General features: G+C 48.1%; 1 protein-coding gene across 1 annotated transcript; it reads right to left on the bottom strand.

Annotated features, from left to right (window-relative positions):
* Nucleotides 1–2469: 2469 nt before the first annotated feature.
* On the bottom strand, nt 2470–12897 carry snx18a (sorting nexin 18a). Its single transcript, XM_030104171.1, has 2 exons — nt 10986–12897; nt 2470–3736 (listed from the first exon to the last, which is right to left on the bottom strand). The coding sequence occupies exons 1-2, from the start codon at nt 12499–12501 to the stop codon at nt 3483–3485; spliced, it is 1770 nt and encodes a 589-aa protein (XP_029960031.1). The 5' UTR covers nt 12502–12897; the 3' UTR covers nt 2470–3482.
* Nucleotides 12898–13103: the final 206 nt, after the last annotated feature.

Here is a 13103-nt window from a genome sequence, read left to right as displayed (position 1 = left end):
CACTCCTGCATAACTCATCCAGGAGCTATAAGAGCTGTCAGCACCAGCCGCTCACAGATTGATTATTTATCGTTTGGTTCACTTTGGGCTGATATCCTGAAAACAGCAGCCTGATGAAAGGATGGACTTTCAATTTTCTTCACAATTTCTATGCTTTAGTGTTTTCCACTCACTATTTGGTTTATTGAGTCTGTTTTGAAGACCTTCCTCACTTAGACGGTACAAAGCAGACAGAGAGCATCTGGAGAGACGACACATCCATCTCAGCTCAAATATGACCCTCGAGTAAAACTAACAACGGCTGCAGACCTCTCAGAAAACCACACCGCAGCCGGACAGTATGAGACATTGTAGGCCGAGCTGGAAACTGATTGTAAAGTACTGATGTAAGGCACAAGAAGCTGTTTCACCATACACAGACGCAAGAGCATGTTGTTTGTTCAAGAGTCACACCTCAGCTTGTAATCTTGCACGACAATTTGAAACAAACCATTTCCTTTTACGAGAAATCCTGTTTGCCTTCGTGTTTCCTCTTTTAATTCAGGATCATTACCAGAAGAAACCACTGTGTCTCGCCTCGGGGCAGTTCCTACCATTCTTGTATCACATTTGGAAGGCTTTCATCAGCTGATACTGGGTGTGAAGGTGACGGCAGCGGCAGGCCGCCACGGGCCAGGTGATGAGATGAGTTTGCTTCAGTGGAAGGCTGCAGATGAAACACAGGCTCCTCCAACCAGAGAGGGATGATTAGGTGGAAAACCAGGCTGCGTTTGACCTCAAGAACCTCAGCCTGTAGTTTCACTGCTCTGTGTTTTTGCACAGAAAGGGCGCACCAGGAAATTACACATAGTCCAAACACAAGGGCTTTCTGATTCAGGCCTTCGAAAAACAATGTGATAAAACTCAGACTCAGCCAGCCAATCAGATTGAGGAACCCTGATTGATTGCCTTATTAGCTGTTCTGGCGTTCATCCCTAACATTATTAAAACTACTGCAGGTATGACTTTCTTTTCACAATCCAAAGACGAGATTTTCCAGTTCCTTGATGAGTTTAATCTCCCCAAAGGTATGAATGGTGGTAAATGTTGTGTGTATGTGTGTGTGTGTGTGTGTGTTGACCGATTCGCGCTGTACTTTGGCTTTCACTCCCTGAAGCAGCTGACAGTCACAAGACTGACAATAAAGGTATAAAATGTTTTCTCATCCAGTCAATGGCAGCAGCCAGTCAGAGAAGAACGACATCTTCACACTCTTTCATTGAGGACTTTCTGAGGAAATCCCTCGTGACCTGCTCCCTCTCAGACGTGCACTCAGTTGCGATTCCACTCACTGTCATTGAAAACTGAAAAGGCATTTCCGCTGCTGCTTTTGTGGTTTGTGTGTTTCACATGCTCAATGTTCGTGTCTGTCTCATCAAAGGTGTGAAACATCCAGCCGAGGTCTGCCGTTTCCCGTGAACTCAGCCGCGGTGAGACACCCCCGAAATCCCCCTCCAAAGAAAAACTGTTGAGAAGGTGACCTCAAATTATTTCCGCTCCGTGATCCTCTGTCAGTTTAGGCTCTTGCTCTTGTCATTTGCAGCTATCCTGTTGTTTTTCATACATACCGTATGTGTCGAACTGTTTTACAAACTGAGAACAACTGAAGCTTGAGGCTCAGAAAAGACAGAAGAGAAAAACAGGAGCACCCATTTCCTCAGGCGTTTGGCGGTATTGACAGAGGGCTGGAGGAGAGAGACCGCCCGAGGCTGTTCTCATCGTATGTTTGAGGAATAGAAAACAGCAAAACCAGGGATTTCTATAGAACGATGCATGAGAGAAAAGCAAAGAGGAAAGGAGCTTGAAACTTCCCCTGGGCCACTGGCGGTCTGGAGGTTAGAGAACCAGACAGGAGCTTGCAGGTTCTGTCGACTGTTTTAGTTGTGTGGTTGGTTTTTGATAAGGAAAATAAAGAACATACAATGCCTTAAATCCTCTATCAGCAGCATTCTGCTCTGGTATTTTCTTAAAAACTGAGGTGATGAAAGCTGAAGGGGAAACAATCCCAGCTGTTTTCATTCTTTTTGACCTTTTCCTGTTGACGACGTGTTCGCCGCCGCCGCCGCCGTCCACGCCGACACTCCCAGATGTCCCAGATGGTCGACCGGCCGCGCTCTGTGCTGTCAGCAGATCTGAGAGCCGAGCGCCGGCTCAGTGTGAAGCGCAGCCACAGCAGCGCCGGGTCTCCTGGGAGGCAGCCAAGAAAACCTGCAGAGCTGTCTGCTTCGTCCGCTTTAGCACCGTAAATCGTTAAGTGGCTTCATTTTCTCACTTTCAAGGATCTCCACAGAAACCCATGAACTTTTCCCTCAGCTGTTCACGGTGCTGAGACTCTCAACTCAAGTGGCACGCACACTATTCAAGTGAAAAAAAAGAAAGGATATTTGAAATACTTGACAAAAACACACACGGCCAAGCAGCAAATTACTGTGAGGGAGGAATTTATTTCACCGTCTCTGCTTCTCTACATTAATCTCATCGTGGTGCAACAACCAGAGTCATGAAGGTTAAAAACATCCGTACAGCTGGCCCGTCTGGCCTGGATCTGTGCTATAATAAAGGACCGCGTTATTAAAAGAGGCGAGGAATCCTCTCACACAACCCCGAAACTAAGCCTGAAAACCAAACTTGATGACAGGACTTCCAGGAGTCGGCCTGTAGGCTCTAATCGGCACCCGTGCTTCCTGAGCTGCAGGTGAAGCGGCGGCTCCTCATTGTCGAAGCAGGTAGTCCTTGATCTGATATTGCCACGTATACAAAGTGTTAAAAATCAATCTAAATAAGATTTACGTCCCATTAAAAGACTCTGCTCTCTTCCCCCGAAGACTGCAAAATGTGTAGCTTTGTCCAAAACAAATACAATATATTTCTACATAAACACTTTATAAAACTTTTTTTTAGCAACTAGTAACAAAAAAAAAAATGACCATAATTTAGAAGGCACAGCAAGATGGTGGCGACAGTGGCAGCTCAGTGTAAAAGGCTGTAAACATTGTGTCCAGTTTGAGGGAAACGGCGCCGGCAGGGGATGAGTGTGTCCGGAAGGCTGCCAGGGCGTCACTCACTGTAACGGCTGGACAGAAACTGAGTCGTAAGGCTTTAAAACACTTGATATATGAAGATATCATTACCGATTCTTGTGAGATCTAACTGAGATATTCTCCTTCTTGTGTTAAAAGTTGGCCTAACATCATTACACTACACATCTTCTTTCAAACTGGAACAATCCAGCGCCAACACAAAGAAACCTGGATTTGCTTGGAATTTTATTCTTCTCTTTATTTATTTTTTTTTCCCAGTGCCAAATCTCCCTGATCATCCCTTCGCTGCTGGAAAAAGCAGCGTCCGGCTGCACGCCGCTCCCGGCCCAAACGCCGCCGGCGGGCCGAAGGGAGGCGCGCGGCTGTTTGCCTGAAACCTCAACAGCTGGCGCGTGAGAGGCGCTACGCGTTGTCGTACTTCTGCAGGGCCTCCTCCAGCTTCCCCGTCACTTTCTGGAAGAAGGCGATCTGCTGCTGAAGGTAGTGCTGCATCTGCGCCTTGAAGTCTCGCACGCGGATCCGGTGGAAGTGCTGGATCTCGGCCAGCGTGGCGCAGGAGATGATGTTGCAGCGTTCGTTGATGCCGTCCGCCTGCGCCGGGTCCATCTTGCCCTCCTCCACATGCTTCTGGCTCTCTTTAACCTTAGTCAACGCTCCTGATTGGATTAAAAAAAAGAGAGAGCGAGAGAGTAATGATTTAGAAAAACAGTTGAGAATATCGTCAAAACAGTGTTCCTTCTTGTACACATGGGTCTTATTTCCTTGAAAATAATTCCAGAAACATAACAAATAAGCTAAAAATAGCAGGAAGACTTCTGAGAATGGCTGGTTTGTTCCAAACTCCTTGAGAGCCAGACTCACGTCAGTGTCTATAGTTAGGAGACGCGAGGGCCCCGGCGCTAAAAATATCTGGTACATTGCGTCACTTTATGGCCTAACGCAACCATTTAAGGAATTCTCGCTGCCAGTTTCATACCAACCACCACAGTTGTTGTTCAATTTGAATTGATTGGAAAAAAAAAGGGAGTTTTATGGTATTTACTGATTGGTTAAGCCTTCAATACTGCAGACTGCAGACAAACCCCTTCCTCCCATACAGAAGCAGAAGTGTCAGAAATAACTTTAACCATGCAGTTATCTGTTTAATCAGAAGCTGCAGATGTTTACAAGTCCAGCTAACAAGTCTAATGCAAGACTGAGAACTTGTTATTACAACACCCTCAAAGTGTTCACACAATTTGTAGCTTTGTTAACAGTAGCTTTGCTTCATGTTTCTTTTCTTCACTTTGTTGATAGGAGGTGCTCTAAGGAAGTTGCAGCTTTATATAAGTCCAAAGTTTTCTTCCCAAAATAATTATGAACTCTAAAGTGTGCACTTCTTTCTGCTGTCTTGTCTGTCACAAGCTACTTTGCAGAGTCTGCATGGCAGATCTACAACACACACCTAACTGTGGCGCAACCATCAAGGTCTATTGTGACAGAGCACTTGCCGTGACTGCTGTACATGATGTATGTTTTGTGCATCAGCTTCCATATAAATGAACACATACGGTCTTATTGGATTTTCTCATGCAAGCTTTTTGACATTCCTCCACCAAAAGAGCAGCTGCCTCGCATACATGTAAAGATTCTCGTCCGTGTCTGGTTTGTGGCTTCAAAGTGCCAGGAAGGGAGAGTTGCTGTCGTCTCTGTGGTGAACTCAAGTGGCACTGCGATGGTTTTCAACCTCGCGTGTTCACACGCAGCGGCCATAAGCCTCCAGTCACTGCAGAGCCGACACGAGAAACGAGCCGGTGACGTTTCTGGAGACGGCTCAAAAGGAGCTGAAGGCGGGGTCACAACACCGAGGAGCTGATGGCTGATGACTTAAACTGCTGACATTTTCTGACCGACTCAAGGAAGAAATGTCATGAGCAATAAATATCTGGGGAAAAGCAGGAGAAACTAACAGAATGTGATGGGCTGTCTGAGCAGAGCACTTAAAAATGGGTGGAAAGAAAGTCGACCACAGACAGAAACTGGGCGGTGCTGCGTCACCTCTGACTCTTACTGTGAAAAAACAACAAGAAAAAAGAGAGAGTGGGGATTTCATCAAATATGCCAAACATGCACTCCTCCCAACTTCTCACTCAGGCACTGCAGTTTTTGGCTGAACAACTTTAGTGAGGGAGGTTTTTAACATTGAAACAATTTCAAGGTGTGAAAACAAAACTGATGTGAAGCAAATTCAGATTTAATAAAACCTAAGAACTGTGATCTGTGCAGTTCTGGCCATTTCATTTGTGCTGGGGCATCGCTGGGCACGATGGGACGAGTGGTAACCCTGCTGCAGAGGTGCACGGCTGCAGTAGTGCAAACGTGAACACGTGGTGAGATGAGCTGCACTGTGCTGCAGCAGACTGCAGGTTCATGTTAAAACACTTGTTTTGTCTACACTCTGAAACACAGAATCGTACCACCCGAGGAAGTGACGATACAAAGTGTTGACACTGATATGGTGTCATTTTTGACACCAACTTAACAAGTGGAAAAGTCTGCATGGCGTGACGGCTTAGGAGAGAAAGTCCAAATGTATCTTTAAAACAACGTTTAAATTGGGACTTCAGGCCAAAAATGAATTCTCCCCTTTTTCACTATGAGTCACTGACGTTCAGTCAAACCTCTGATTCAGCGTGCCAGTTTCCTGGAGTGGAGGACCGACTGACCTCAGCCTCCACTCCTCCGACTTCCCTTTAAAGGTCATAAAACATCTTCATGGCTACTGCTGGGTCGTCCTCCCCCAGTGAAATCGGCCTTCTGTGCCTTCTGGTTGTGGCTCCCTCTGCTGCAGTTTAACCTCTACCTCAGGTCTGCTGTGACGTACAGGAGCTTGAACGTGACAGGAAGAGAGGCGAAGATCACAGCGGGGACCGATCTGGGGGAGGACGGCGGACGCAGATGTCCAACGACCCGCATACAACTCCCCAAGGTGTTTGCCGTACCTTACAGGTTTTGTGGCTTCCTACGTTTTAAAAGCACACTAATGGATAAAGGAGGGGTAATTGTTACCATGGAGACGACTTGATGAGAAAAGCAAGAGTTCAGTCGACGGTGTCAGCAAACTGCAGTAAGAAGAGCCACTTGGTTTACCCCCGCTGCTAATGCTGCAGGCGGATTGCAAAGACAAAACCACAACTAACATGCAGAGTGAAGTGGTTATCAGCTGCATGCAGTTTTTAAAGGTCGGAAAAACAAATTTAGCAGAGCTTTCAATGTGCTTTTTTTGGGGTGGATCCATAATAGCCTGACTTCATCTAAGATAAAACATCAAACGACGAGTGTCACGGTGTTCACTGTGTCTGCTCACTGCTAATGAACCTATATCGATTAATACCGATTAAGACAAATAGACGCATCAAATTCAAGAATATATAAATAAAGTACATTAATAGAGTCAAAACAATAGAGTTAGGTCAACTGTCTTCCCCAGTCAAATCAATTTCTGAGACATAAAGTTTCTGTGGTCCTGGGCTCTTTGCCTTCTGGGAGTGCTGAGTATATCTGAGATGTATAATGCTATTTTCTATAAACTTCAGGATTTAGAGATGCTGATAGCAGGCCAAACGCAGCACTGCAGATGGAGATAAATCAGGTTTATAGCATGCTGCAGAAACAGACTCTGGGTTAAGAAGAAGTCCTGCTAATCTCGCGTGCAGAAGTCACCCCCGGGCGTACGGAGGTGGCGCCGAGCCCTCCTGGGCTCACTGCAGGCTGCCACTTCAGCTCTTACGTAATCTAGGCTTATGCAACAGCAGGCAGGCCCTCTGACCCGAGCGACCAGCGGGCAATCCTCATCTCATCACTCCACCACCTCCTCTGTCATCCATTTGTGCATCGGAGGGACATTTAGCCAGCCTGTGGCCGTATATCAGACGAGTCCTGCAGCACGTGCGCGGCGGGAGTGTCATCTGAGAACACCTGACTCAGCTGATACACAGTCACAATCTTTCCCTCGCTGGCCTGCCTTTGTTTAATCAATTCCTGTGGTGATGACGTGATGAAGATCAGAGCGATGTGCAGACTGAGGAATAAGAATAAACTAACACAAGGCCGAAAAAGGTGAACTGTGATCCGTCAAATCATCTTCGAAGCAAGCGCTTGTGAAACCCCCTGACCCTTTCTCAACCTCACACTTCAATACTGCTGAGGCCTCTGAGTCAGATTAGGACAAAAATAAAAAGAGATGTTTTGGCAGCGCTGTCCCTGTCGGACTGCACTCTCCTGGCTAATGGGGTCCCTGTGCAGGTGCAGATCAATGGCGTGATGGTCAGAGTCTCTCGGTGGGAACGCTCATGTTTCACTGGGACAAATAAAAGCCTGGCTGGTGTCTGCGGTCCAGATGAGATAAATGCAGGGAGCTAAAAATGGAACGCAGCTATTGATAAGACAGGATTAGCAGCCGCTGTGATGAGTGTGTCCAGGAGGCCTGAGAAACCCCACTAATCATTTAGGGGTAAGAACCCAAACGCTGGTATTTTTAAAGGCATCACTTTAGGTTTTTCTTGTCTCTAGTTGATCTGAAGTTTTTCCTATTGTTCCTTCAAGTGAAGAGCCAACTTCCATCTGTCTATCCAGATGACAAAGAGTTCATCCAAACTACTTCTGATGTGGAAACGTCCACTTCGGTTTATGGTAACAAAGGACGCGGCCACCGGATTGAAAGTAATAAATCTCACTTCCTAACAGACGAGTTAAACTGTCTTGTGAACAGACTGAAAGGAAGTGTCGTCATGAAAACACGCCACTCTCAGAGACAGGCTCATAGTTGTGCACGCAGTGGACGCTTCTGGTATGGAGAGGAGAGGTTTTTTTTAAGTTTTTCTCCGTACAACTGGTGGTGGGCCTGGTATTTAAGACCTGTTTACACAATGAAAAACTGGAAACAGCAGAGTTTTCACAAGTTTTGATAATAATCACAGCACTGCGCATTTAAAAAAAGTTGAATTTATCACATTGACAGATGAGAGTGGTGCGCTTCTACAATGCAGATGAATCAGTGCCTCCCAGCACCACTGTTTGCTTAAACAAACCTCCAAGCGCAATAAGAGCGTACCGTTATTACTTTTATCACTTTAAACAATCAGACTGCCAGTTGACACAGCTCTGTTTCAGAATAGAATAGCATAGGGAGAAGGTGGTGGTAAAGTCATGTGATTACAGCCCTGTTTACATGGCGGTTATTACAATTGTGCACCGCTGATGCTGTCCTAAAGCAACCGGAAAGCTCGTCATTTACAGTTATGGCGCGGTATTATTGCGATTTTACAGAATAAAAATGTGCAACTGATGGAAGCATGTCTAAAATTCATGCAGCATGCTTATATGTCAATGCAACTTCGAAGAGGAACAAATGAGAACCAAGCCTGAGAGCTTGGACAGCATGTATCAAAGTGCAAATGGCAGCGTTCACACTTCTTCAGATATCTTTAACTGGACCAAACATGATAAATGTGAACACACCATTAGGTGTTGCTTCTAAAAATTGCCATTTTTTTTTATCTCTTATCTAATATTTAAAGCAACACTAAGGAACTTTCAGTTTTTGTTGATTTTGGCGGCGCCAGTGGACAAAAGCGGTAGTGTTTTGCCTGAACGAATACTACATTTCCCATGAGGATGAGCACGTGGCTTCGTAAAATGCTGCTCCCGGTGGCTTGCTGTCGTACTGAACTCGCCTACATTTGTTTCCAGTGGCTGTGTGAAGGATGGATAATGACAAGGTAATTAATCTAATGGTGGCTAAACAATGTTAGATCATGATGTGACGCATGCCGTAAAGCAGTTCGCACATTTGGAGTTTTTTAGTGTGCAGGGTTCCTACCACCCTCCTCACAGTTGGTTAGTCCAAGTGAAAGCAATACTGACGCCCTCAGCCCGTGACAGAGGGGTCATTCAACTAGTTGTAAGTCGATGTATCATCACAAGAGATATTAGAATGTTTTATTAAGGTTGAAAAGTTCCTTAGTGTCGCTTTAAATTAACACAACTACATTTTTAAACTAGCACGTTCCTCCATACGACATTGTAAATGTTAGGTTTCAAAAGTGTATTTAAGGTTTCCTTTCAAAGGACACAAAAGCCAAGAAAAAAAGAAGACTGTCTGAAAACAAGGAGATGACCTAAAGTGCCTGGCTACATAAAAAACAGGAGCAGATCAAAGTACCTTTAGATCCAGTGGGCTCTGCGTGACTCTGCTTTAATCTCCTGAGCATCCTGTCGGTGCTTTCAGCTGTGTTTTCACTCTGTGTCTTTTCTCAACATTTCGTCTGCAGCAAGGTCTTCAAAATCTCTTATCTGTACAATCTGATTGGCCATGTTGGTACAAACTGTGTAACTGCCTGTGTCACCTTATGAGGGCTGAGTGTGTGTGTGTGTGTGAGAGTGTGGTAAATCTAAATTTCGGAGCTGAATGTGAAGTTTGTATCCCACTGTGGCGTAAAAACAAGTCGGCCCTGTGTCCCCTCCTGTGTCGACTATTGTGCAGAGGAGAGGCCCGGTGTTTATTCGAGCCTCAAACGGTCGTAAACCTTGACGTCCAAAAAGACCCGTCGCCATCAAGCTGCTGGACTCAACGTGTTGTTGTTAATTCATTTAGGGACGTTTTAAAATCACTTTTAGCACCACGCTGTGATAAACGTTGAATTTCTTGATGAGTTGTGTGATACTGATCAGGCAGAACATAAAGACCAGAAATCAAGCACAACACGATGAGGATTAGCTAAGATCATCCTATAATCTTGTGAACACTGGCTCTTCTCCCACAGCATGCCCCGTTTCAGGCAGGCCTCTTATTTTGACAGGATCTATTAACAAATGAAAGCACAGTGTTTACAAAGCTGTCAGTCAAGTATAACCTGCAGGGAACGGGAAGGCGGAGAAGTTCGGTTGTGGCAGCGGCAGTGTGAGAGCATTCAGCTCTCCACTGCTCTGCCTCTTGCATAACAGTGTCGCCTGTCATGAGAGGGACATTTTGCCAAACAAAGAAAACAATGATCCGGTCTGGGTCGGTGTAGGACGATGGCCTAGATTAGTCCAACAATCTACCGCCAGTGAAAGCACAGTGAGCCACCATGAGTGAGGAATTCAGGGCTAAATCTTTACATTGATAACACAGGAAGGAGAGTCCCGGTACGCAGCATGACCTCACCGGTAATGGAAAGCCAAACACAACTGAACGGACTGGTGCCGCCCGTCTGATTCAGCAGGTGGGACAAACAGTGGCGGCTGCATGTGAGCAAGCGCTCGTCTATTTGCTTTGCAAATTGACATATGCTGTGTTGTAACCTGACTGCTGCCTGCTGCTTCGACAACAGCGACTCTGCCAGACACTAATACTGCTATTTATCTTCTTTACTTCTTTCTTTACTATTAAAGCTGTGGATAGCACCTCAGTGAAACTTTGCTAGATTGGACTGGATGGGATGAAATATCTGGCGCTTGTTGCCTCAATCTATTTGATGAATGATGACAGTTCTTCACAATCTGAGGGAAATTTAACTGCATCAAGAAAATTACAACCGACACTGATTCGTTCATCTCCCCCCTCTGTTCAGTTGTTTTGTGTTTTGTGTAAGAGTTGCACATATCTGTCTCAGCTGACATCCAGTCAATCATGGTTACTGACAGACAGATAAGAGCGAACAATGAATCTTACAGGCATGTTACACAACTTACACAAACACTGGGGGATCATGCAAACTCCACACAGAAATACTGGAACCCAGAAGGGAGTTTGTCTCTCATTGCTGTGAGGCAAAAAGTGCTACACGAGTTAATTTCTGTTCATTTGTATCAAAGTATATGAAATAGTAAGTGGATACCTGAATACATTATTACGTCGAGATTCAAATAATGTGTTAGTGTTACCTTTCTGAACATGGATGATGTCTGGGTAGTTTGCCAGATGTCCCTGGTAAAGAGCTAACAAATCGATGATCGGGTCGAGATCCTTGCTTGGCTGCTCCGCAAAATACTCTCCGATGGATTCGTAGGCGTCGCCAGTGAAGGAGATGGCCTGGTTGAGCCCTGCCGAGTACGCCTGCTGGTCCATGTCAAAGGCTTGGCTCAGGACCTTGAACGACATGCCCATTTTTTGATACTCCTTCTTAAAGCCGCTGATCTGCTTGCGTGCAAACTCGTTGGCCGTGGCGTTGAGCTGCAGCGTGCTGTCGTCCATCCTCTTGGTGAAGGTTTTGAATCCGTCGATTTTGCTCTCGACCTCCTGGAAGTCCAGCGGCGTCGCCGGGGTGCTGATGGTGAGGAAGAAGTTGGCCCCCACCATCTCGTCCTTCTCGGCTTTCCTCTTGCCCTGCTTCCAGGCCTTCTCGTCCGCGCTGTTGCAGGTGAGGAAGTGCTGGAAGACGTCGCACCTGGCCAGGACGGGGTGGCTGGTCATGTGGTTCATCCACCAGATGAGGCCTTTCCTCCTCTTGGAGATGAAGTCCTCCTCGAAGCGCCCCGTGGCCTGCTTCTCTGGGATGTGCGGCACGGAGATGACCGGGAACTTCTCCACCAGCCGGGCGTACAGCCAGTCGAAGTGCTTGTACCTGCGGTTCACCTGGTTCTGGGTGTGGGTGGGCGTCAGCTTGTAGGAGATGTAGCTCTTCATGCCCTTGAACTTGGTCTGCTTGGTGGGGTCGTCGATGCCGCAGGTGAAGGGGTAAGGGTTCTCCTGCCACTCCGGGCCACACTGACCCATCACCACGCAGATTTTATCCCCGTCTTTCACAAAGCCCGCGGCCTCCCCGAGCACGAATGCCTCGCCGCCCGACTTCACGAAGGTGGAGAACCTGTTCAGGTTTCTGCTGACGGTGGCGGAGCTCTTCGCCTGCTGTGCGTTTCCCCTTGCCATCGACACCCTGTACTTGGAGGGGCCGTTGCCTTCGAAGTCCTGATACCTGCCCCCCACGGGCTCGTCCGCCACCGTGGAGCTGTCGTCCCAGTCATCGTCCCAGTCGTCGTCGCTGCCCTGGCTGACCTGCTGGTAGGTCTGAGGCTGAGGATGCTGCTGCTGCTGCTGGAGGGGGAGCGAGAAAGTGGTGAAAGCAGGGGGATTCGGCTTGGGAAAGTTCTCAACTTTAGCCTTGTAGGAGCCGTCAAAGCCTCCTGACGGGATGTTGGCGTACCGGGAGTCCGGGTACGCCTCCCCAGATGTGCTGCAGCTGTTGTTGTTGGGGGTGGAGGAGGTGGAGGAGGCGTCGCTCCTCAGCACCTCCACATACGAAGCCGGGAACAGTCCCCGCTCGCCTCTGCTGTTCGTGCCCTCCAGCCAGCCCTCGATGTCCTGCTCGCTGTACAAAGTTACGATTTCGTTCTCCTTCACCGACACTTCGCCCGGGTTCTCCGAGTTGAAGTCGTACAGCGCCCTGGCTCTGAGCGCCATGATTCCCCCGCAGCTGGAGGAGGAGCAGGAGGAGGGGGGAGCCGGGGACAGCGGGCTCTGCACGGCTGGCTGGCCGGAGCAGGAGGCGGGCGGGCGGCCGGGCGAGCTCAGTCCGCCCTGGAGAAACTATCCCCAAACTTCCAGCGCCGTGACAAACCCCCGGTCCCCTCCCTCCGGGGGAAATCCGAGACAGGAGCCGCTGGTCTATAGATCCACGCGCTGCGGAGCGTGGACCCGGACTGTCCGTCTGTCCCGCTGCCACAACAACAACAACACGGATCCGAGCTGCTCCGGCGTGTCGATCCGACCCCGGTCCGCCGCTTCTGCCTCACGCGCTGCGCAGCAACAAGCACGGCGGGCGGAGGAGCAGCCGAGGGCGGAGCTCCGACACGCCGCAGCCCTCCGGGCGGTGCAGCCAGCGGCTCCTGCTGCACACCTGCAGAACGCTCCTCCGCTTCCGCTGAGCAGGGCGGTTCTGCACGGTCCCGCTCGTGTCGCGTCTGATGTTTCAGTTTGTTTGCACGTTCAAGGTACTGAGGTGTGTCAAACACGCGGCCCGCGGGTCAAAGCTGGGCCGCCATAGGGTCTATTTTGGCCTTGCA

The sequence above is a fragment of the Salarias fasciatus genome, chromosome 12 (genome assembly GCF_902148845.1).
Source record: "Salarias fasciatus chromosome 12, fSalaFa1.1, whole genome shotgun sequence".
NCBI classification, from domain to species: Eukaryota; Metazoa; Chordata; class Actinopteri; order Blenniiformes; family Blenniidae; genus Salarias; species Salarias fasciatus.
Note: the sequence above shows the minus strand (reverse complement) of the source record. Positions and strands in the feature narration are given on the sequence as shown.